This window comes from Neovison vison, chromosome 11 (genome assembly GCF_020171115.1).
Source record: "Neovison vison isolate M4711 chromosome 11, ASM_NN_V1, whole genome shotgun sequence".
In the NCBI taxonomy this organism is placed as follows: Eukaryota; Metazoa; Chordata; class Mammalia; order Carnivora; family Mustelidae; genus Neogale; species Neogale vison.
In genome coordinates this window covers 121,262,796-121,289,317 of record NC_058101.1, presented here as the reverse complement: position 1 = coordinate 121,289,317, position 26,522 = coordinate 121,262,796, and the positions used below count along the sequence as shown (strand labels likewise).

The 26,522-nt window shown below is 38.8% G+C and overlaps 1 protein-coding gene across 7 annotated transcripts in view; it reads left to right on the top strand.

The window, feature by feature from the left end:
• Window positions 1–26,522, top strand: part of ARHGAP24 (Rho GTPase activating protein 24) — a 516,663-nt gene that overhangs the window by 429,359 nt on the left and 60,782 nt on the right. For 6 of the 7 annotated variants that reach the window (XM_044224604.1, XM_044224606.1, XM_044224609.1 and 3 more), the window contains one exon: window positions 7,107–7,229. In XM_044224604.1, the coding sequence (XP_044080539.1) occupies window positions 7,107–7,229 (123 nt within the window). Of the gene's footprint in view, window positions 1–7,106; window positions 7,230–14,874; window positions 15,772–26,522 lie in introns of those variants that run through there. The other variant, XM_044224608.1, reaches the window with a different exon arrangement.

Sequence of the window (26,522 nt, the reverse complement as noted above, 5' to 3'; positions counted from 1 at the left end):
TATTGCTATCGGTCCCTTAATTAAAGTCTCGTTTTCTGATTTAGGGTTTTTAAAATATTCAAAATCTCATTAGAGAGCCATGCAACTTTTCTGTTGACAACATGCATTGAAATTTTGCTCTTCTGATACTTTTAAAATTAGCCTTTGAGCGAGAAATACTTGGAAAAAAGTGGGATTAGCAAAGCATACCAAAACTCTTAATATTCAGGTAATAATGTTTCTGCAATATACAAAAACATATGAAAAAATTACATATGTTATTGATCATGAGACCAACTTGTTTTCTGGCTTTATTTCATAAACTCTGTGCTGTTTTATTATTTTTGTTGTTAAATATTAGGAGATGGTGGTATCCATAGAAGCCTGTAATTTGTAATTTGTGCTTCACATAACTTGCGTTGTTTTCCAACTATCAGGCTCCATAAAAGGGAGGATATGTTTTCCTGTCTCAGTAATTTTCCACTGATATCCTTCAGAGTTTACTTATATCTTACAGTTTATCATTAGAGTTCATTCAACTACCAATAAAGACACAAACAAAGTTCTGAGGCAGGTAGTGCTTAAAAAAAAAAAAAAAAGACCTTGCACTTGTATGAGTGAAAATTAGAAACCCCAGATAGAAATAAAGTATTTTTCTGCAAGCCATATAAAACAAATAATACAAAAGGTCTAGTTTTGACCTGATTTGTAATTAGGAATGAGGAAACATTCTGCTTGTGAAATTATTAACAGTATCAGAGGTGTTCACTGAAATGTCCCCAGGGTCTGTACCCTGGACTGTACTCGGAAATGAACCCAAATGTCTACGACTACAGTTTCTCTTGAGCAGCAACTTGTTTTAAAATTTAAATGCAAAGAAATAATATGTTTAAAGGCTTATTTACTCAAAATGATACACATACAAATACTTTGCTTGGGAGAGATTGTTTGTAATTATGACAACTTACAAGTATTTTTCTCTAAGGAAAAAAATAACAAAAATTTACATTGGTAGCTGTTTTTGGAAATTTCCACACAATAAATTCAGGAAAAATATTTCTTTAAATATATTTTTTAAGAAAGGTAATGCACATAATAGCAGCAGTCTCTTTTTTACTGAGAAAATCCTAGTGACATGATGTAGTCTGCACTCTCAGCAGCACTAACCTCCTGTCTCAGATCTTCCTTTGGAGATGTGCTCAGAGATCAGGATCTGGGGAAAGAGGGAGACGAAGTCATAGGTAAATTAATGAGAACTCAAAGTCAACAATCTTAAGCATCACTGAGTGACGTTAGTGACAATTACCTTCCAGTTCATCTGGAATTTTTATGAATTTAGTGTTTTCATGACCATATCATTTCAATCATTTGCTCTATTCAATAATGCTTTTTTTCTCATACCAAATAATACAAGTTAGAACATCTGGAATAATACAGGAAACAACACATGGTTGAGCATCTGGAAAATACAGAAAGGAGGGCAAAGAAAATCCTAATCCTATCATTCAGAGATAACCATTGTTAAAATCATTGTGAATTTCAATCTAGTATCTTATTTATCTTTCTGCCTATATGAAAATTGAGATAACATCATATATAAAAATGTTTATGTTTCCATTTGTATAACAAAGTCATATTAAGTATCCTTCGAAATCCCATTTTATGGCTGCATCATAAGGAACATTATCCATACTCTTATAAACAATGGGCATTAATATGTTGGCATACCTTTTCCAATATTTCTCTTAAAATTAAAAAAAAAAATTCTGTGCAGAGGTGCCCAGCTTGCTAGTCAGTAGGGTATGCTTTTGATCTTGGGGTTGTAAGTTCAAGCCCCACATAGAGATTTCTTAATTAATACAATTTTTTAAAAGTCTATGCAAAGTTATTGATCAAAAATATAATCTATTAAATTATTATTTTATAAGTATTAAAGGAGTCAAATTTTTCATATGGTTAATTGATATTGTACCTCTTTTTAAAATTAACTGTGCATTTATTTTATTGTAGATTTCTTTAGCCTACTTTTTAATTTTAGATGAAGCTTTTTCTTAGTCTATTAAATTCATTAAGCTTTCTTAATCTCCCTTTTAATTTTGGCACAAGTTAATTATGTCAGTTATTTATTATATTTCAAAGAACCTATGTTATTTCTGGGAAAGAAAAATTTATACCAAATGCAAATATACAGAAGATCCCAGTAAAATGCACATGTATTTTCAATTATATATATAGACAAGCAAAATTGAATAATGTGACCTACTCAGTTAACTTAAATCACAAATACTTGAGTATTAACACTACCACCAAAGCATTGCTACCAACCCAGGCTGATATATAAAAGATATGTACAATTTTCTGAAACACTGTATCCTTTAAATATGTATGCAAATCCAAAGTAGTATTAAAAAAATAGGGCACCTGGGTGGCTCAGTTGGTTAGGCAACTGACTGCCTTCGGGTCAGGTTGTTATCCTGGAGTCCCAGGATCAAGTCCCACATCAGGCTCCCGGCTCAGCAGGGAGTCTTGTTTTCCCTCTAACCTGTTCCCTCTCATGCTCTCTCTCTCAAATAAATAAAAGATTTTTAAAAAATAAATAAAATAAAAATGAAAATAAAAATAAAAAGGAAGCTGCACAGGTATTTCTTTTCAAGCAGAATTGAACAATGGAGCATTGAACAACAATGAATTTAAAAATGACTGTTATATCATATATTGTATTATATACACATATACATATGTATATATGCATATATGGAATGAAGATGACTGTGACACTCTTACTGTAGTGATAATTACATCTCAAGACTGCTTTTTAAAATTTCACCTTTTGAAAAAATTTTAGATCCATGAACAGTTAAATGGAACATTAAGCCCTGTAAAGGATAAGCAAAGACAGTGAAACTTGATTCACATGGTTGAAGGTCAATATTGAATTTATTTATCAGATCATAGATTTAATAAGTTGTTTTTGAGCCCCTTCAATTGCAAGGTGCAGTACCAGCTCTTAGACCCAAAGGGCTATGAATTAGAACAGATGGCATCTCTCTTTGGAAGTCACATATTTTCAGTAGAGTGTCTAGTTCATGTTTATATAAATGTCTCCAATTGTTTTAATCACATTCATAAAAATCAGTCTCTATTTCCACCGAGTAGGTAAAGTTTTTTTCATCTTTCCCCACCTCTTGTTAATACACTGAGGAATCAAGATTCATATCCATGGGTGAAATTCACAGATGGGATTTCATATCTGTGATTGGCAGTCTAAATGAGAGTCAGGGTCAGACATACAGCCCCACTGGCAGAGATAGAAAATCAAATGAAAAGTCAAGGGATAATGGCCAGTTGTGCTTATCATTCTCTTTCTTCCCTGCTTTCAGGCAGAAACACACTCCAGCGGCTGTCACTCACTCATTACCAGGCTGTCTCTGCCTGGGCTGGGAGTGACACCGCAGGATATTGCTGTCTGAATTGCTAAGCATCCCTTAGGCAAAGACAATAATTAAAATATTCTGATTTCAAAATGGTAATTATTTTGGCCTAGCACTGTGGTATAAGTGGATAAGAATACAGAATAAATTGTTAGCACTGGGCCATGTCAAATGAAGCATGTCTTCCTTTTGTCATTTAGTTCTTTCTGCCACTTCTATGTAATATGACCTTACATGCATATTAATATGTGGCATATTTACACACATGTACAGCATATAATTTTAATGTGCATTGTTATGTATCAGAGCAAGATAGCTTTGTAGTAAAAATCCATATGTATACATGTATATATACAGATATATATATATATATATATATATATATATATGCTATTGACTAATTGTTCCAAAGCACTAGCCAGACATAATATCTCAGAGGTCAAATTAAATATAATATGTTCTTTTCACATTTGTTTGTGTGGAAGCAGTTAAATGAGGCTGAATTAATATTTGCAGAATTTCTCCTTTAGCCTAACATAGGGCTAGTATTTTCATTTTATTTCATTGAATTCTCACAAAAGTTTACTATACCAGTATTTTTTTTCCTTTTATTTATTTATAATAAACATATAATGTATTTTTATCCCCAGGGGTACAGGTCTGTGAATCGCCAGGTTTACACACTTTCCAGCCCTCACCATAGCACATACCCTCCCCAATGTCCATAACCCCACCCCTCTCTTCCAACCCCCACCCCCCCAGCACCCCTCAGTTTGTTTTGCGAGATTAAGAGTCCCTTATGGTTTGTCTCCCTTCCAATCCCATCTTGTTTCATTTATTCTTCTCCTACCCCCTTAACCCCCCATGTTGCAAGTCCACTTCCTCATATCAGCGAGATCATATGATAGTTGTCTTTCTCCGATTGACTTATTTCGCTAAGCATGATACGCTCTAGTTCCATCCACGTTGTCGCAAATGGCAAGATTTCATAAAGCATAATCTAAAACATTGAGTTTCTAGAAGTTATGTAATTTCCCAGGAATCAAACAGCTAATACAAGGTGAAATTAAGATTTCAGCTGGGTTTTCGGGGGTATAGCTCAGTGGTAGAGCATTTGACTGCAGATTTCAGCTGGGTTTTCTCTGACTCCTGAACCTATGCTTTTTCACATATAAGTTGCTTAACGTGATAATAGACTGAGGATGGACCTACAGGTGTAAGAGGGCCATTGTTTCCCAAACAGTGAGATTGTTTTTTATAGTACCAGAAGGCTAGCCTTGTTTATTCAAGACTTCTGTTGGGAGCACCTGGGTGGCTCAGTCCTTAAGCATCTGCCCTCAGCTCAGGTCATGATCCCAGGGTCCTAGGTTCAAACCCCACATCAGGCTTCCCACTTCCCCTGCTTGTGTTCCCTCTCTCTGTGGTCTCTCTCTGTCAAATAAATAAAATAAAAGTCTTCTGTAAACATTAAGAAACCATTTTTTTAAAGATTTCATTTATTTATTTGAGAGACTGAGTGAGCGAGAGCACACAAGCAGGGGGAGGAGCAGAGAGAGAGGGAGAAGCAGGATCCCGCTGAGCAGAGAGCCTGACAACAGGACAACACGAGGCTCAAACCCAGGACCCTGGGATCAGGACCTGAGCCCAAGGCAGACACTTAACTGACTGAACCACACAGGTGTCCCAAGACACCAATTTGATGTGGTTCTCAGCCCCTCCTCCTACTCTAATCCAGTTGTATTAAAATATACAATTCTACTTGTTCATCTGATTGGCTTAAAGTTATTTCACTTCTTTGATTCTTCACATGTTCTGTAAGTTTACACCAGAGGTAGAAGAGTTGTATTTTTCAGTTATTGCACAGAATTGGATATAATTCAGAAGTCACAGATTGAGATGCCTATGGCTTTCACAGCTATATGCAGATTAGGTTGGAGGGGAAAAAGTAGTGAGTGGTGGGATGGCCTGTTATGAATCGGAGCCTGTAAGCTCTTCATGAAGGGGTTCAGATCCACTTGGAAACAAATTAAAATGTCTCAGTCAAACATGACACTAGGATATGAATAAATTCAACCCAAGCTTGCAAGTGTACAATACTTGGTGTTCACTTTTTGAACACTTAAATGTTCATAGATATTTTAAGCACCTCAGAATTTAGGTTTTTTGAACTATTAGTTTATTTGAACTATCCTGAATTATCAGAATTCAGTTAAATGTTCCATTTCCTTAATTACTCCTTCTGTGGACAGCACTTTAATTATTTTTGAAGAGACTAAAGCAGCACAGTTGCTGATACATGTCTTCAGAAATTCTCTTTTAGAGGTGGCTGGGTGGCTCAGTCGGTTAACTGTATGACTCTTGATTTTGGCTCAGGTCACCATCTCAGGGTCATGAGATCGAGCCCGGAGTCAGGCTCCACTCTCAGCATGGAGTCTGCTTATTCCTCTCCTTCTGCTCCTCCCCCTACCACCTCTCCCTTTCCCTTTTTCTCTCTCTCTCTGCTAAATAAATAAATAAAATCCTAAAAAAAAAAAAAAAAGAAAAAGAAAGAAAGAAATACTCCCTTAACCATAAATAGGAAGCAAGGAAAACCACGACTCAAGACCTTTTTCAAGGTCATATATGCTTATGCCCATTTTATAAATGAGAAATTTAAGTTACTAGGGAAATGTAAATATGCTATAAAACATTTCTAAGAAATTAAATCACATACATCTGAGGTCTAGCACTTCAAAGTTGATATTAGAGATTATAAAGGTTTCAAACTATATGGATTGTTCTTTGGGGGGGTGGCAAAGTAAGAGAAACCAGCAAGTTTTTGCATGGAGGCACCCCTGGGGTTTCCTAAAGCTTATGCTTTTGGTGTGAGGGTCATCTAGGGGTTGATTTGGCCTTTGTGACTGGCCAGGCCTCTTCTCTTTGTTTGCCCCCTTGAAGATGTGTTCTTGGAGAAGAGGCTTTCCTTCCATGACAGAACAATAGAAGAGGACCTCTGGGTCAAAAGTTGTTGTTGTTTTTTTTTAATAAGATTTTATTTATTTGTTTATTTGACAGACAGAGATCACAAGTAGGCAGAGAGGCAGGCAGAGAGAGTGAAATAGAGAGAGAGAGAGAAGGAAGCAGGTTCCCTGCTGAACGGAGAGAGCCCAGTGGGGGGCTTGGTCCCAGGACCCTGAGATCCTGACCTGAGCTGAAGACAGAGGGTGAACTCACTGAGCCACCCAGGTGCCCCTGGGTCAAAAATTTTACATGTGGTTCTTTTTCCTTTCCTAGAACTCCCCTGCTCACCCATGATGTCCTGGTGGCCTCACTGTGTGTGTATTAAGCAGTACTCAGACTGTTCAGCACTTGCTTCCAGTGAATATCTGGGCCCTATGGATTATTTCTCCATCTTTCATTGTGCGTTTATATTTGTCCTTATTCAGCAGTGCAGTGTGATAGATTGGACTATAAGTCAGTGCAGACCTATGGGTTGTTGCTAGGACAAAAAGGCAGGCTTTGTTTGGGGAATGGCATTTGTTCTCCAGTTTTCCCCCGGAAACATAAGAGCCTTTCCTTTTTAAGCAGATTTTTTTCACTCTGAAACCATGGTAAATATTTCCAATTGATTGGGTAGGCGCAGTGTACATTTCAAGGGCTCTGCTGCTGATGGGGAATCTTCAGCTGAGCACACACTCATGTGTTACTATCTTACAGGAGGCGATCGAGATCGGATGACAGCAAACCATGAGAGCTACCTCCTTATGGCGAGCACCCAGAATGATATGGAAGACTGGGTTAAGTCCATCCGCCGAGTTATATGGGGACCTTTCGGGGGAGGTGAGTATGTATAGAATTGTGGAAGAACAGAAAGGGAGACCAAACCTGTTTATACTTGCCTTCCCTGTTGATGTTCCTATGAGCTCCTATTTTCAGATGGATAATGATTAAAATAAATAGTAAACTATTCCATGTTATTGGACGTATATCTAAGTAACTCTCAGAAATTTAATTTAAATCAAATATCATCGATAACCAACTTTCTTCTATGAATATCTTGAATTATAAGAAGGGATGATAATTTTTTTTGTTTTAGATTTTTCCATTTCACTAACAATAAATAGTTATAGGAATTGTACTATAAATGTAGATTAGTTAAGATTATGCAGATATGGGGCAAAAAAATTTTTGACTAGTATCTTTAGAAGAGAACTTAGTCCTGAGATGATCAGTGATATTGAAGAAGAATGGCAAATCTCTAGATGAGAATCTGATAATTATTAGAGTAAAAAAAAATGCTTTGCCATCAGACAAGTATTTGTGGATTTGATAAATTTTAAAAATCTTACTGAATACAGTTTTGAGAATGCACCATGCAAAGAATAAACTAAATGGTACTATAAATAGAAATGAAAGGAGGAAGAAAGGGTAAAAGACATGATCTTTGTCTATTAAGGATTATAAAATAAATAGATATGACATAAACAGACAAATTACATAAATCAAAAATTCAGTAAGTGGAGCCAAAAATGGTAAGAACTCAAAAAAATTTGTCTGTAACCAACATGCAGTTCCCAAAATGTAAAACCTAATAATTTTTTGTTCATGTCATTAAAATAAATTATATTAAATCAAATTCATATTTAGCAGGCTATTTATAATTCCAGTATTTATTTTTATATTTTTCTGTGTATTCTCAGCACCCTCAATTTAGAAGTGAATTTTATTTTCCCCTTAACATCTTAGATACTTAGGCTGACTCACCACTTCATATTTTAGCATAACTTCAAAGATATACTATGAAAAGTTGGAAAGTTGGGTTCTACCAGGTGAATGATACAGGTCTGCAAATCATTTTCTAACAGTGCCTTCTGTTGGGGAAGGGGGTGTTTCCTCACCAGGATGACAGTACATCCCAGTTTGCCTGGTAACGGTCTGGTTTACAACTGTTGTCCCAGGATAATCATTGATAGTGCTGCTTTTCACTTTCATGGTGCCATCATTTCGTGACAACCTATATGGTCACCCTATTCATATGCTAAAATGGGTAGTAAGTGACTATGTAAAACATTTAAAAAGGCCTGTGGCCTTAAAAAGCCCCTCCCCATTCAAATTAAAACCACATTGAGATATCACCTTACACCAGTTAGAATGGCCAAAATTAACAAAACAGGAAACAACATGTGTTGGAGAGGATGTGGAGAAAGGGGAACCCTCTTCCACTGTTGGTGGGAATGCAAGTTGGTGCAGCCTCTTTGGAGAACAGTGTGGAGATTCCTCAAGAAATTAAAAATAGAGCTTCCCTATGACCCTGCAATTGCACTCCTGGGTATTTACCCCAAAGACACAGATGTCGTGAAAAGAAGGGCCATCTGTACCCCAATGTTTATAGCAGCAATGGCCACAGTCGCCAAACTATGGAAAGAACCAAGATGCCCTTCAACGGATGAATGGATAAGGAAGATGTGGTCCATATACACTGTGGAGTATTATGCCTCCATCAGAAAGGATGAATATCCAACTTTTGTAGCAATATGGACGGGACTGGAAGAGATTATGCTGAGTGAAATAAGTCAAGCAGAGAGAGTCAATTATCATATGGTTTCACTTATTTGTGGAGCATAACAAATAGCATGGAGGACAAGGGGTATTAGAGAGGAGTAGGGAATTTGGGTAAATTGGAAGGGGAGGTGAACCATGAGAGACTATGGACTCTGAAAAACAATCTGAGGGGTTTGAAGTGGCGGGGGGGTGGGAGGTTGGGGTACCAGGTGGTGGGTATTATAGAGGGCACGGCTTGCATGGAGCACTGGGTGTGGTGAAAAAATAATGAATACTGTTTTTCTGAAAATAAATAAATAAATAATGATTTAAAAAAAAAGAAAAAAAAGCCCCTCCCCACCAACATTAGCAAAGGATTGCTCACAGTTGTTCTGGAGACAGATTCCTGTGTTGGATGTTTGCTGATAGGCTCCAGAACCAGGGATCTGTGGGATGTCTGTCTTTTCAAAGTTCCTGTCATTTCTAAAGACTCTCTTTCCCCCTATTACCAAATTTCTAGGGTTTCTGAGTTAGAAGGATCCTTAATATCTGCCAGAGGAGGGATTTCTGTTTGGGATTATTTCCACGAGGTGTGCCATTTTCTCCCTTTCCTCCTCTTCCATCTGTCCTGTTCTCAAGAAAAATGAATGTGATCCAATTAGCTGTATTATATCAGTCACCACAGAGGTCCTACCAGCTCAGCTCGTTATCCCAGTGGATAACGTCTATAGATAAGATATATATCTTATACATAAGATAAGAACTATAGATAAGTCTTCAAATTTACGAAGTTGGCAAGGAGCTCTGGTACTTGATAGGTTCTATGTACAGTCGTCCCCCTTCATCTGTGGTTTCTCTTTCCAAAGTTTTCAGTTACTCATCATCAACCACAGATGATGCTCCTTCTGATCTATCCTCAGAAGGTCCATAGTAACCTCATGCTATGCCACAATGCCTCTGTCATTCACCTCACTTCATCTCATCACGTAGGCATTTCATGTTCTCACATCATCATTAGAAGAAGGGTGAGTACACTACAAGATATGTTAAGAGGGAGTGACCACATTCATGTAACTTCTACTGCAATGCATTATTATAATTATTCTATTTTATTATTAGTCAGTATTGTTCATTTCTCACTGTGCTCAATTTATAGATCAAACTTTATCATCTGTATCAACTTTATATATCTAGTAAAAAACATAGGATATATAAGTTCAGTACTATCACCAGTTTCAGACATCTATTGGGGGTCTTGGAACATATTTTCTGTGGATAATGGGGGACTACTATACTTTATCCTATGAGATGAGCTTCAGGGAATTTGTAAATGCTTGACTCAAATTTACTTCTGAAGAGATATATTTTAGCATAGAACACTTACCATAGACACAATGCTCCAATAAAAACTTTTCTGCCCTTTTTGTTTAATTGACGAGTGCTATGAGAATGCAAGGCAAGCTTTTAAAGTACTCATTCAATTTATAATAATCCTTTGTGAGTCAACTGAACATTAGAATTTTTTTAAGTAAATACAGAGTAGAGAACCAAACTGAATGTTGACATTCGTAGAGGATTGCAACTGTCACCCATAATCTAGGGTTTCAAATGTTTGTATTAATACACCCCCTCTCTGCTCAGTGATTACATTTTAAAGAAATATTATAGATTTGAGTTTCAAAGAAATGTATATAACTAAAAACCCTTTTATTTCTCTTATATATTAGGAGTACACTTAATATTTCATTAAAAATGTGTTTTCTGCTGATAAAGCATATTTTAAAATGACTGTTTTAGTTCAATCCCACGTTTTGTGTATTAGGTCATCAAGACCCAAAGAGAGTGACTAACTTGCCAAGTGTCAGTTACACTGAGAGTAACAGAACTAGGAAGAAAACCCATGGCTTCCGGTTTGTGAACTCCTCTTGCTTTCTTTCACAGTAGTGTGATCTATCACCTCTACTGTGGGAATGAAAAACCCACAATGACAAGCCCATGCCTTACTAGTAGTATATCCTCCAGTATATGCACACAAAATTTTAAAAATTATGCTAATTAAAATAAATATGGCTTTTCAAGTCCTTCAAAAATACTGGAATTGCTACTATCAAGAAAGTGAAAACACAACCACCAGACTGGGAAGAGGTATTTCCAGATCATATATCTAATCATGAACTTGTATCCAGAACTTATAGGGAACTCTTACAAGTCAATAATAAAGAAAAAAATTAAAAATTTGACTCATTTTTGACTCATTTAAAAAATGAGCAAAGAATCTGAATAAACATTTCTCTAAAACATGCAAATGGCTAAAAAGCACTTGGAAAAAATGCTTAGTCAGTGCTATTAGTAGTCTGGGAAATGCAAATCAAAGTCACAGTGAAATACCACTTTATGCCAACTAGGGTGGCTTGAGTCAGAAAGTTCAAAAATAACAAGTATTGATGAGAATGTGGAAAAATCAAAGTGCTTCTCATTGCTAATGGGAATGCAAAATGGTGCAGCTGCTTTGGAAAAGAGTCTGGCAGTTCCTCAATCAAACACAGAGTTAATATAGATCAGCATTTGCACTCGTAGGTAGGTATATACCCAAGAGAAATGAAAATGCATGTTCACACAGAAACTTGTACATGAATATTTATAGCAGCATACTAATATGCTAATAGCCCAAAGTGGAATGCCCAAATGTCCATCAAGGGACAAATGAGTCCATAGAATGTGGTATTCCACACCAGGGATTATTATGCAGCCATAAAAAAAAGGAATGTGATATGGATACACACTACGATGTGAATAAACCTTGAAAACATGCTAAGTGGAAGAAGCCAGTCACAAAAGGCTACATAGCATATGATTCTGTTCATATGAAAGTACAGACCAGGGAAATCTACAGAAACAGGAAGTAGAGTAGTGGCCACTTAGTGTTGGGATGGGAATGTTGGAGGGGGTGGGTGATAGCCTAAGATACAGGATTTCTCTTTGAGATGATGAAAACATTCTAAAATTGACATGATGATGGTTGTATATATCTGTGAATATGCTAAAAATCAACTTGTACACTTGAAATGGGTGAATCCTATGATATGTGAATTATATCTCAAAAAAGCTGTTAAAAAATTCCTCAATTGCCATAATTGCCTCTCATAAGAAAATACATTTTCTCCTCCCTATCTTAGTTACGGAACCCAAGACTCTGTTAATCCTAAATAAAGACCTCTTAGATTCCATTCTCCCTCCCAATGCTTAAATATTGTTATGGTCATAGATTAAATGGTATCTGCAAAGGCATTTGGAAGGTGACATATCACTCTGATATATAATTTCCGTACGCCTCCTTTGGATGCATTTTAAATGTGTTTATTACAGAAAGGGCGTTTCATTACCTGTACTGCCCTTTCACAGTCAATGTTTTCAAAAAGTTAAAAGTTTTTCATAAGACACCTAACCTCATTCTTGTTTAGGTTGCATATGTAAAATAAAAATGTAAAATACTCCTCCTTTGTCATTACAATAATATGACATTTGATGAAAAATATGAGCTTGCCAAGGTTTTCAGTCTCTCAAAAATGAAAAACTGTTATGTGAAAGTCTGGAATGTAGGGCTCTGGAATTATAGGCCTTTTCTTTCTAGTCAATAAAGCAAACTTAACAACAGATAATCAGATGAGGAAATGGAACCAATGGAAATGGAAGTAGACATTCACTTAGCAACCTAGCCTGATCATAATATCCAGTATTGAATCTAGAAATTTCAGCTTCGTGTTATCTGCTTAAAACCACTGTAAACAGTTGCTTTACCATTAATAATGCTGAGAGGCACATGGTTTCTGCTTAAAAGTCAAATCCAAAACTTAGGATGTCAAAGCATTTATTTAATTTTGGAAAAGCTTAGGGATTTTCTTTTGTTATTTTAGGGGTGTTTTTACAATTTCTTAAAAAAAGATTTTATTTATTTATTTATTTGATTGATTGATTGATTGAGAGAGAGCACAAATATAGAAAGAGAATAGGGAGAGGAAAAGAGAGAATCTCCCCTAGGATTCCCTGCTGACTATGGAGTCCTACGTGAGTCTCAGTCCCAGGACTCTGAGATCAGATCCTGAGCTGAAATCAAGAGTTGGACACTTAACCAACTGAGCCACCCAGGTACCCCTACCTGTTTTTTTTGTTTTGTCTTTTGGGGGGTTTGGGGGTGTTTTTTGTTTGGTTGGTTGGTTTTTGCAATTCTTTTTTATTGTTTTTGAGGCAATGTGTATGGAAGTGCCAAGCCCAATGTCTGGAAAGAGTGTGAATGCACTGAGAATTAATTAGATCTGAGTGTTTTGCCTAACTCTGACTACTAACAAAATCAGGTTCTCCCCATCTTTATGTTTCCTTATAAAAGAGTTGAGTCAAAGACAACAATGCAGTAAAAATACTGAATGTGAATTATCATCATGATGCATAATGGGCATGTGGTCAAGCAGGGGTTAATTAAGTGGTAATGCGGTCTTGCCTCTGACACAGACCACTATGTGATATATACCCAATGGTATTAGCCCCCAGATAAGGGGTATTAGCCCGCAGTTTGCTTGTTTGTGAAATAAGAAAATCAGACAAATCCTTATTAACTGAGATTCATTCTACCTCCAAAGCCCTGGGATGACATGCGTTCCCTCCATGCCAATGCTCAGGTCAGTGAGGTTTTCAGTTGGCTGAGGGGGCTCCCGGTCCAGCCTTGCCACTGTGTTGTTTGTCCTGAGTTATACTTTGTGGTTCCTTATTTTTCTAGTAGCATGCTGTGATGCTGAAGGCAAAAATAAGTTTAGGGGCACCTGGTGGCTCAGTGGGTTAAGCCTCTGCCTTCGGCTTGGGTGATGATCTTAGGGTCCTGGGATCAAGCCCCACATTAGGCTCTTTGCTCAGTGGGGAGCCTGCTTCACCCCCCCCCCGCCCCCGCCTGCCTCTCTGCCTACTTGTGCTCTCTCCCTCTGTCCAATAAATAAATAAAATCTTTAAAAACAAACAAACAAAAAACAAGTTTGAACTATACAGCCGAAGTCACTACTAATGATTTCTTCCTTGACAAACAATTACCTATATGGGCATGCTGGGCAGAGAAAGGGTGTTTCTCAAGGGAGTGCCTTTGTAGCAGTGCTCCCAGTTTGCAACGCGCCTGCCATCAAATGGCTTGGAAGGAACGTAGAGACCTTGGGGGTCAGTTGGGGTTAAAGCACTAGCTGTCTGAATCTGCTTATGGAACAGCCGGGTAGATGAATGATTAACTCAGTGAGTCAGTTGTTTAGTGAGTGGGATCGAGATTGCTGGTGGACAGGGGGGCTGGGGTGGAGAGCGTGCCTGCAAAAGGAGAGGAGAAAGTTGAAAACCGGACTGGTCTTCAGACCATAACTGGAGAAATATATGTATGTATAAATATGCATAAATGCACACCCATGAGTTGAGTTTGTTTTTATGGTGGTTGTACCTGCATATTCGTTGTTACCAGATGGAGAATATTTTTCTATTTCTCAGACACACATGTATGTACAAGTCTGCATACATGTGTTTTAGCAATATGCACATTGAAATCAGCACTCACGAATAGATGGAATCGCAAAATCCCTTAAAAAGTCTTGTATAGGAAGAGAATAAGTGCAGGAAGGAGGGGGGTAAAAGCTTACCCCCTTGTTGTTGGTTTGGTGCCCTTTGCTTTCTGGAGCGGCTAAGGCAGGGAGCTCTAAAGGAGCTGCACAGACAAGGGCAGGAAAGTCAACACAAAGTCAGAGGAAGAAGAGAGGGGTTCACACGCCGCGTGGCATTCTCCCTCCTCCCCTCCTACTGTTGTGATTGCACCTGCTGCATGTGACCGGCGGGCACTGAAGGCAGCCGCAGCCACAGCCAAGGCGCGCGGTGACGAGGCAGCTGCCGCTGTGCCAGCTCCCGCCCAGCCCTCATTGAGAAAAGGGGAGCCAGAGCCGGAGGAGGGGGGAGGAGAAGCTCCCCGCAGAGCTGCCTTCTCCAGGGATCCGGATCCGAGGAGGCTCCTTGGCATGGGCACTCGGCTGTTCTGACGTGGAGATTCCCTCGGGAGCCCGGGAGTTTGAAGACAGAAGGGAAAAGGGAGAAGCCCGCAGAGAGCATCAAAGGCAGAGGGGTGCTATAAAAGGAACCGGGGAGTCCTTTGAAAAGAACCTATCATGCACTGAAAAGCTTTCTGGAGAAGGTGCCATTATTTGCCTCCCCTTTTGCTCAGATGAAAGGAGCCAGCAAGGACGGTCCTGAAGTATTCCTCAGGGGCCTTTTTGTCATTGTTCCTTTTTCCCCTTGCATAGGACTGTTCGCTGACCTTTCCAGAGGAATCTCAGTACCCCCAGTTCCAGCTGAGAAGACAGTTCTTAATAAAAAAACAACTCCTGCTGTTTGAATGGGGGGTGCAGCTTGCTTGCTGCGGCTCTTTTTGCTGAGACATTTTGGAGTGACTGCAGAAACTTAAAAACCAAACAAAACACCAAAACCTTAAACCTCTTTGGATTAGGCAAGAGAAAAGGAAATTTTTTTGACCAAACAAGAAGTAAAGGGGAGGTGGTAACTTATCCCTGATCCAGGACCTGGATGATAAAAGCCTTCAAGTTATAGGAATCAGCACTTCCACCCTAACCAATAAACATGAGAAGGAGTGGCTGTGGGGTATCGCGCAGAGGCAGGTTTTAAAAGAAGCCCGAGACTGGTTCCAAACTTCGGGCCTGTATGATGCCTGAAGACCGAACTATTGGGGGACGCCCCTCAGGTGCCTTAGCATCAACTCCTTTCATTCCTAAAACTACATACAGAAGAATCAAACGGTGTTTTAGTTTTCGGAAAGGTAGGTAGATGATCTGTTAATGTCCATTTAAAAAATATACATATATTTGCGAATGCTTTAAGGTCAGTTGATGTTCAGATAAAATGGGAGTTTGAAAACCAAGCGATTAGAACTGTAGGAGAGTGATTGATGTCTCTGCGTGCCTGTATTTATTTTTCAAGCTTCATATTGATATGTTGATGACTGAATGGGCCGGGTAGGTGGGGCTTACAGAGAGTACTCCTACAGGGATCTCCTTGACTGATGGAAAGCCAAGTGAGCTGGCCGGACCCTTCTGAGAGGTGGGGCCAAGGCGACCTTGGGCTGCTGCCAGACCCAAATCAAGCAGCCATGTTGTCACTTCTTGAAATCAGTCCCTCTCAAAACCTTGTTCTCTGATCCCATCACATGGGTTTTGTTCTGGTGCCTGTGGTTGCCTGCCCTCCCCTGCTGAGAAAATTTGAATAATTATGTTATCTCTAGTGACCTTTTTCAGGAGCCCTTGGGACCACATTGACTAACACTGATTAGAAATAGGAGTCACCTTGACTTTCCAAATATATCAAAAGATGGCATTGGCAGAGGCCAAAGATAAAACTTTGAGGAGCTAGGAGTAGGAAAATCTCACAATTTATAATAAATAAAAGAAGCTGTGCATTTGAGAATTGATTTCTGTCGGGGGGGAGGTAAAGGGTACAGCATCGGTAAAATAAAATGCTTTTAGAAAACATTACCAAAATATTTTTAAATGTCTTTTTGCTTTAAAATGGGGATAATTAAATGGCATTGATTATTTAATTTGGAACTAGGTAGTTATAATTTAAATGTCATGCATAGTAAGTTAATTAATCAAGAGCAGATATGACTAGCATCTAAAGACTCTTTCTCCCTTTTTTCTTTGCTCTGCCACCTATTAATTAGCCCTTTCTAGTTACCAACAAAAAAGAGAAGAAAATAAAGAAAAAAAAACATATAGAAAGCAACATATAGTAGGAACTTCTTAAAACTAAACCTTGTTCCTTCTGAGTCTTTACCTTTGAGCAGTTATGATCTGCCTATATCATTATCCTATACTATTAGCAAGGAATTCAGTGTTAATTTCTATTCCTCTCTCATCCATAAAGGTAATTAAGTGAGAGATACATGCCTCAGCTTTTATAGATTTCTAGAGATTTTGTGTTTACTGTTAAGATTGCATCATTGACAAAGAAATTAGTAACAATAGAAATTGGGAGGAAAAAAAAAGAAAGAAAGAAAAAAAAAAGAAGCGAGGGAGTCCTTGCTTAGAGGACTTGTTTTTTTCTGGCCCTTCCGGCCTTCACCTACTAAAGTGAGTTTATACAAACGTGCAGAGAACGTCTACTTTTCCGGGCTGTTGCTGCTCATTTGTAACATGAGATGTTCTGGGGACATTTAATGTATCCTGGAAGCACAGAGCAAGGTGTTTTTGACCTTTTCCACCCTCTCTCCGTTAGTGGAGCAGAGCATAGCCACAAGAATCCTGCCCACCACTGCTATGCATTGTGCCCTCTTCCTTTTCTCCTTAAATACCGAAGAGGGAAGGCAGTGCCCTCGGAGAGAATCCCGGTGGCAAATGGCTCCCACAGGACTGGGGAACAGCTTCCACCTATCATCTCCTGTGGGTTATTTTTAAACTATTGTCCTGTCCTATGCAGTCTTAGCAATCTGAGGAATGTTCAGCATGCGGGTCAAGGATTAACAGATTTCTAATTTACAAAACTGTATTCTGGTTTCTGTCAGAACCATAAGGGAGAGGAGAAGCAGGAAGCTTGGAGCTCTTTTAAGTCTCCTTCCCCTTTCGCCAGAGTGGGCGGCACAGCAGGCTCCCGCTCTCATTCCCCCGCAGCTGGGACCACAGTTGTGCAGCGAGGCTCTGGGAGAGAAGCGGCTTCCCTTTGCGAAGGGCTAATCACTCCAGCGAGAAAGGGCCTGACTCACTGGGCTGTTTACATCTTTATTTAAGGTCCTGCACTGAAAAGAATGGACTTTTCTTTTCAATCCCGGCTCCCCAAACCATGCTATCTTAAGAAGAGAGTGTTCTTTTGTGCTTTGTTTAATGTCCTGGGTACTCAAGTAGTTTAAGAAGTGCACCCGTTTCTGCGTTGGTTCCTGCGTTAGTTCCTGCATTTCTCAATCAAGCCTGCTGGAGAGCATCAGCTTAAGTCATTGCAATGAAAGCAAAAGGGAGAGCGCATGATTCACAGAAAAGCACCGTGAAAAAGGGCGTTGATGCGTCCTCTTTTCCTGACCCACATTTGAAACACCTTTTTTACTATTCCCGAGGGTAGACCCACGGAAGAGGAGACTTGCAGCTTTAGAAATGCCCTCAGAATGAAGTGTGGAGTTGCGTTCAAGTCTCCTGAGGTCTGGTGGTCGTGGAACCTGCGGGCTGGGCAGGCCCTGACTGACTTCTCAGGGTTGTTTTTCCTTCCAGATCCTTTGGTCCTTTACTGTCCTTTTCATCTCTCCATTTCTTCGTTTGGATACTCAAAGAGATCACTGAAAATGGTTTCCCAGTGATTTGAAAAATCTAGGAACTGAGAAACCTTTCTTAGGCAGGAAGTCGGGGATGGCAGGGCTTAGACTTGTGTTCTGGAGAGAGAATGAGTCCAGTCAGTGTATTTTGACCCTCTTGATTTTGAAACTATATATGCAATTCTTTTTACCTCTGTAAGACTAATATCTAACATGGGAAGCATAACCAAACTTTTGATTACCTTCAGGCTCATACTATCTTAGTTCCTGAATGTTAGTGTTTATTTCTAGTCATGTAGGCTCGCTCACTGATTTAAGGTTGTTATGCTCACAGGACACACTGAGGTAAAATTTTCAACTGTAACTGTATATTGTTTTGTTAGGTTTTTTTGTTTGTTTTCCTGAGGTGCTTTCCTCTTACAGATAAGCCATCATTAATTCTCTAGAGCTTTTCTCTACATTCTAACCAGATAGTAGCCATGTACTTTTGCTTCTTCCTTTATAGGCTCTATTTCAATTTCTTTCACCTTAGTTCCCTATGCCTTTATTGCTTCATGCACACAACTTACTTTTTTTTGGAGGATTTTATTTATTTGTCACAGAGAGAGAGGGAGGACAAGCAGAGGGAGCAGCAGAGAGAGAAGCAGGCTTCCTGCTGAGCAGGGAGCCCGATGCGGGGCTCGATCCCAGAACCCTGGGATCATGACCTGAGCCAAAGGCAGACGTTTAACCGACTGAGCCACCAGGGACCCTGCACACCACTTATTCTAACCTAGGAAGAAGCTCTTCAAGACAGCATCCATGCTCACTTGTTTCCACCCTAATGTTCTTCATGAATTCCCATGACACACAAGCCGTTTGTAAAGCACCGACCAACTGGTGTTCCTGAAAGAGTTTTCTCAAGCGTCCCACAGCTCGAGTATTTTTATGAGTCCTTACTGCTCCCGAGAGGAAGTCCCAACAGTTTCATGTAATTAGCAAGTCTTTCTAACCAAGTCCATCTATTCCCTGGAGAATAAACTCCCAGGTCTCCAGACTATCCCACTCTTTCTTCCCTAAACACATGGGAACACACTCCTAAACACACTCCTATGCCACCTGTTTGCTTTCTTTCCCTACGCTATGACACCCTTTCTGCTCTGTTCATACTTTATGCTTCCTTCTAGGCATTGGTGACTTCCATTTTTCAGCAAGCCTTCTCTTTACCCAAGCCTTCTGTGTAGTTCTTATATTTCTTTTATGTTGCTACCCAGCCATCTTATCTTCATAGCCATTTTAAAGTGCTTTATATACATTTGTAGTAAAAGATGGAGAGAGAGACAGATAGATAGATAGATAGATATTTACTTCTTCCCAGAGCGAAGAATGGCAATAGGTCTAGTCAATCAAGGATTCAAGGTTTATTGCAAACTGATGAAAGACAGTATTATTATGTACCTTTTCCTACTGATCCATAGGCGGTTGAGTTCAAATAGGTTACCTTTGTCATGGTTGTGACATGGTTGAATAAAACTAACATTTTCTTTAAAGTTTATTGTATGTTGTGAATGGTGTAATCATATTTGTCATTTGTGTATGTTGTAATTCGTATTTGAAATAGATTTGTCCAGTAGGATGTTACTATTCAAATTAATTTAATTTTTTTGAAGAGTTTATTTGTTTATTTATTTATTTATTTGACAGATGGAGGTCACAAGGAAGCAGAGAGGCAGGCGGAGTTGGGGGGGGTGGCAGTCAGCAGGCTCCCTGCTTAGCAGAAAGCCCCATGCGGGGCTCGATACCAGGACACTGGGATCATGACCCGAGCCAAAGACAAAGGCTTTAACCCATTGAGCCACCCAGGCTCTTCTCAAATTAATATAATTTTAAATGGTGCTATAAATGAGTAGCTCATTACTTCATAATATCAAAATTTTATGGAGCACCTACCAAGTGGCTCTGGAGACGAGTAGGCAAACGAAACAGGTTGCCTTGAATCTGTGTGTTCACACACTCCTTGAGGATAAATAGACATAAGCAATTACTCTGTGGTAAGCAGTACAACAAAGTGTATAGGAAGACTGAAGAGCCCATGAACAGAAGACCGACTATGGGCTTATCTGGAAAGGCAGTGATTCATCTGAACTGTGTAAAATCAGATTTAATCATTTAGATAGAAATCAGATTTAGACATTTTCTTCTGTGTTATCCTAAGAGTGCTCAGCAAACCTGTGAAAAGAAAAATATGTCTGAATTGAACTAATATAACATAGTGGAAAAGGAAGACTTTAAGAGTTGTATAGACCTGTGTTTGTATCTCAGATCTGCCACTTTCTAAATGGGTGACTCCAGATCACCTAGCATCTTTGTAGAAGGGAGACCTTCTTGCAGAACACTTGGAGTCTCAAATAAGAAAATACATGCAAATCGCATAGCTTGGTGTCTAGAAATAAATGATGTCTGCTGGTCTGAGATCCAGGCCGCTGTGCTGGCATTATTACACCTCTGAGTTCTGCCAAGCCTTTCTTTTTCTCCCTCCTTCTCCACTCTGACTACAAAAAGAATCAAGACTCTTCCAAACATTCACTGGCTTTTATAGATTTGGAGCTTCTGGGATTAAAAGATTTCTATCCATATAAGATTTTTTGGTTGCTTAGAAAGTATTGGTGACAGACTTAAGTAAACTTGGGCTCTTTGTTTCTTAGTTCTGTACTAAATTGGATGTCTTTTATTTTGATTTGTCTATTTATTATGGGTGAATGTTCATTTTTAATTAAAAATTATTATAATCCTGGTGATATCAAGATTGATTCTGCTAGCAGGATTGCAGTAAGCAGAAGGATAAGTAAAAGCAAGTTCTCTATATAGCTTAGTATGTGATCTACAGGAGGAAAAGGACAGGAACTCTGAGAAATCATGACAGCAGAGAATTTGAGTAATAGAGGAAAAGTTGTTTAATTTCTGGCTTTTCATCAAGCATACCACAGACTTTTTTGCTTTCAAGTTTTTGTAGAAATCAGTGTCACAGCCTGAAAATAATTGATGAGTGTCATTTTACATTGGAGTTATTCACTTATTTCCACAACTGAAGAAGTGAGAAGTATTTTGTTTTAATGCACACATTAATCCCACAAATGTTTATGGAGCACGCAATCCTTACCCACTCTGGCAATAAGTTCCAGGGACATAAGCAAGAGAGTTTGTCCATCTGTCTTGGTGCATTCGGGCTGCTGGAACAAAATGGCATCCACTATGTAGCTTATACACAACAGAAATTTATTTCTTACAGTTCTGGGGGCTGGAAGTCTGAGATCAGGCCGGTATGGCTAGGTTCTGGTGAAAGCTCTTTTCTGGGTTGCAGACTATCAATTTCCTGTATTTTCAAGCGACAGAATGGGAAGACGCTAGAGAGGTCTCTAGAGCCCTTTTCTAAGGCACTCATCCTATTCAAGAGGGCTCCACCCTCATGAGGTATCCGCCTCCCGAAGGCCCCATCCTGATACCATCATCTCAGGCAGTAGGTTTTCAACCCAGGAATTTGGAGGGGACAAGGACCCTCAGACCATAGTACCATGGTAGAATGGGGTCTGAGCTGTGGAAACCTTCCAATCTGGCACCTGGCCAGTTCAGTCCTTGTGTCTGTGGCAACTTGGGAAATTTTCCTACCCCTCTCTGACATTTAATGGTTAGACATATGGTCTACAGCTGTGATCCAACATTATTTATAATGTAAAGTAATTATTTTACTGTAGCGATTCTAAAAGTACAATCCTCTTTTGAGTGGTTAGAGAGAGCAGTCCAGTGTAGATAGTCATCTAAATAAATAATTACAAAGCAATGCTAAGAAGCCAAAGCAGAAACCTAGCAAGCTTTGGGTCTGGAGTGATGAGGGAATGTTAGTCAAGACTTCACAGAGGAGATGATATGAGTTGAATCTTGCAGAGTAAGTTTGCCTAGAATGACTCATGATGGCAAAACCCTCCTTCCAGAAGGAAGCATGAAGATACGCTGGGACGTGTTGCACTTATGGGACAACTAGTAGTCCAGTGCAGATGGAGAGCATGTTGTTTGTGAGCAAATAGTAGAAACAAGGGTGGATATGGCGCAGGGCCTGGCACACAGTGGGCACCATCTAAACGTTTCTTGATTGAATGGTTGATAAAGAGGCAGAGATCAGATTGTGGAGATTTTGTATTGCATGAAAAAGAGTTCGGTTGGCCGGTGGGCCCCACTGGAAGAAATGAAGCGAAGGGATGTCATGATCCAATTTAAACATTGTGAAGATCACTATGGCAGCACTTGCCTGAGGTAGATACTCTGCTCTTGAAAAAATCACTTAAGAAATGTTGAGGATCTAGCCTAACGTAGTGACAGTGAGTTTGGAAGGGACTCAGGTGATGACTAAGTGAGGCTCGTGAAGGAAGGAGGAATCTGGGTTGACTCTCAGATAGCACTTCAAATGTTCAGGAGTATAACTGGAACTGATAAACAAAACACTTGCAGGAAGTAGGACAGGTTTTACTTTGGGGTGCCTCGGTGGCTCAGTGGGTTAAGCCTCTGCCTTCGGCTCAGGTCATGATCTCGGGGTCCTGGGATTGAGCCCCGCATTGGGCTCTCTGCTCAGCAGGGAGCCTGCTTCTCCCTCTCCCTCTCTGCCTGCCTCTCTGCCTACTTGTGATCTTTCTTTGTCAAATAAATAAATAAAATCTTAAAAAAAAAAGGTGACTTCATTTTAGAAATTCTGAGTTTGGGAAAGTTTTGAGACATCCATGTTGAGGGGTCTAATGGGCACTTAGAAATCCAATGCCAAGGATCATAAGAGTGGCCCAAATTGAGATACAGGTCTGGGAATTACTGGCAGACAGTGAGATTAAATGTAGTCAACCAAAGAAATTGTGTCAAGTAGCATAAAAATAGGGCTGAGGACAGAACCCAGAGGACCAACAAATTTATGAGAAGAATGTAGTAAGTAGTACAGTCAAGAAGGAGATTGATGGAGTATTCTGGAAGGCAGGAACTATGTAACACATGAGAAGTGTCAAGAAGAAGCGTGACAGTTTCAGGGCATGAGGCATGACGTAATACAAAAAGTAAATTTGACTTTCAGTGATTTGGCAACTAGGAAGTTGCCAATGACTATAGAAAAAGTTCTTTTAGTAGAATGACAGTGTCAGAGTCCAAATTGGCAAAAGGCCAGAAAGTGATGACCTGGAGCCAGAGTTACACTTAAGTGGGAACCAAGGAGCAAAAAGAGTAAATAATTGCAAGGCAGAGAAAATCCAGGAAGGTTTGGCTTTGTGTTTGTTTATTCATATTTAAGATCGGTGGAATATGAATACATTTATCTGATCACACTCAGTTAACTTCACAGGCTGCCTCTAGCTATTGAGGGTATAAATCACACGTAAAACAGGAACCTCACAAATCCTGAAGGAAATTTAGATCTCTTTCTCTCTCTCCAGTTGGAATAGCCTCCCACAGGTATAATAAAATCATCTGTGTAATTTACCTTCTTAGCCCTGTGAAAAGTCACCTCCTTGGTGATGTTTTATGACACCATCAATGTATTTCCAAGGGAAGCACACGTGATGTACTTTGGTCACCTAGAAATTCCAGGGATGGCGTCGTCAGGTGGTATGCAACCTCCCTGGGAATTTAAGTGGACATAGCTAGAACCATTTGCATGACTCACATCACAGAGTATATTCTTGTTAATCATCTACTAGTCAATGTGTCCTTTTCCCCATGCTGCTAGTTGGGGATAGGCTCATGAATTTCATGCTTTCTTGTTAATCTTAAAATTTGAAGTTTCACTGCTTCCTCAATGAAAATACTAAACAAAACAGCTCTAAAAAATTTCTCCCTGAACTTCCATGCAAAAAAAAAAAAAAAAAAAAAGCTCATATAGGACAGTAATTCACATCTGCTGTTGTAAGACAGAGATGTTTGGGACATTCTATTTCCAATGCTACAAAATAGGAAGTATACATCTATTACAATCACTTACTAATTCTTTGCAAGACCAGACTTGGAGCAGAAAACTATCAATTTTCCACAGGAATCTCTAAGCATGTGTAGCGAACATCTACATGCTTTCACTCCCTTAGATATTATATTGCTAAACAGACATAGCTGTTCACATAAAGAGAATCATTTCCTTGGATAGCACATAGAAGATAATCATGTTTTCTCCATCTCTGTTTTTTTTTTTTCTGATCTTCCTCCAAATCTGCATTTTCTTAGCAAAAATTACTCCTGCTAGCTTGATAACAGAAATACAGGTCAGAAAGCTAGTAAGCAGCAGGTTTCTCCCTCAGAGTGTGCGCACCTCACAGTATTGTGTATCAAACAGTGTGGCTCTGAAATCCAAGAGCCTTGAACAAATCCCAGGTCCATCACTTCCAGCTAGCTGTGTGACATTCAGCAAGTCACTTAACTTCTCTGTGCTTGTCTTCTCTGTGGTACAATAGTAGTGCCCACCTCATAAAGTAGTGTGAGTTTTAAATGAAAGAAATGCTGATAAACCACTTGTACCCACACCTGACATAGATAAGTACATCTTTGCTATTATCACTTTTTAGAGCACAGAAAAGGAACTCTATTTTATTTGTTTTTAGAGTTTACTAATATGTTAAATTACTAGAAAATGAGGACATATAATCATTATGATTAAATAAGAAGGAAGAGTACTGGTATTTGGGAATGGGGGAACAGGTTTTACGGCTGAATAAATCTGAATGTGGACTTCCATTCTGACACATGGTGTTGTGTAACTAACCTTGAGCTATAAATTTAACCTTTCTGAGTCCCAATTTCCTCATGTATAAGACAATTATCTTATATATTTATTATTAAAATAAGAGAATATATGTCAAGTACTTAGTACATAATAAAGACTTAGTAAAAATTAAATGGAAAGATGTTAGGGCTTTGGGGTTTTGGTTTCTTACTATACTTTTTTTTTTTTTAAGATTTTGTTTATTTATTTGTCAGAGAGAGAGAGCACAAGCAAGGGGAGTGGCTGGCAGAGAGAGAATCAGACTCTCTGCTAAGCAAAGAACCTGGTGTGGGACTCAATCTCAGAACCCTGGGACCACGACCCAAACCAAAAGCAGATTCTTAACTGACTGAGCCATCCAGGTGTCTCTCCTGCTGTACTTAGGTAAATTCTTACCACAACACAAAGCTGTATATACATGAAGGAAGGAAAAAAAGAAGGGAGGGAGGGAGGGAGGAAAGAAGGAAGGAAAAAAACCAAAGTAGCCATAAAGCAAAGCTTACTCCTTACTTTATCATGTCCCTAAGTTGTTGGGAAAAAAGAAATTCTGGGAATTTTAAAAGAATGTTTGACTGTTTTTTATTACTGTATAGAACAAAATCTTGAAAGTTTGATTCTCATTTGCAGCACACAGTTCATAGATGTTGAGTTGCAATATCTTTAGTCAGTTTTCTGCTGGATTTGGAGAGAAACTTTAGATAATATATTTATCAATCTAAAATAATAAGCAAAAAAACACAGATACATAAGATGTATTCCCAGATATTAATATTGTTATTTATAAAAATAAATGGTTAGTGCCTTTGAAAGGCTATTTTCTTAAGTTTGGCATCATAGAATCTGAATTTCTCAGGCAAATAAGCATCAAAGAACTCCACAGAAAAAGAGTCAGTATTCTCCATTCATAATCAGTTTTCAAGCTTTGTTATTAAAATACTAAAATATCTTCAAAGTCATCATTACCACTGCATGGTTAGAATGCGGTGTTGTTGCAACCAACAGAAAACACAGCTAACAATGGGTAAATATGCATTTTTCTCACATTTAAAAAAAAATCATAAAGAATGTGCTGCTGGTATTAGGTCAGTGGTTCAATAATTTCATCCCCATTGTCTCTGAATCTTTCAATCTTTCCCTCATGATTGCTTATCTAATAGTCAAAAGACAACTCTTAGATCAACAGATAGCATGACCAAGTTCATGGTAGAAAAATGGAGTGATTGGCAATTCTAGCTGTCTCTCTCTTTCATCAAAAACAAAACCAAAAATCTTCCTAAAGACTCCGAAGTCTTCTTAAAAAGTGGGAGGGGTATTTAATTTTCCAGTCCCTAAAATGGAAATGACAAAAGAAAATGGGGGTATGAATGTTGAGTTAGCAAACTATTTTTGACACACCATTAAGAAACTACTTGTTCCAAAGTCTACAAATTTAGCTAAACAGACCTGCTGCCTACATTAATTTTCCTGCCCTTAGAAGATGCCATGTTCTGATTTTGCTTTCTATATTTCTATATATATA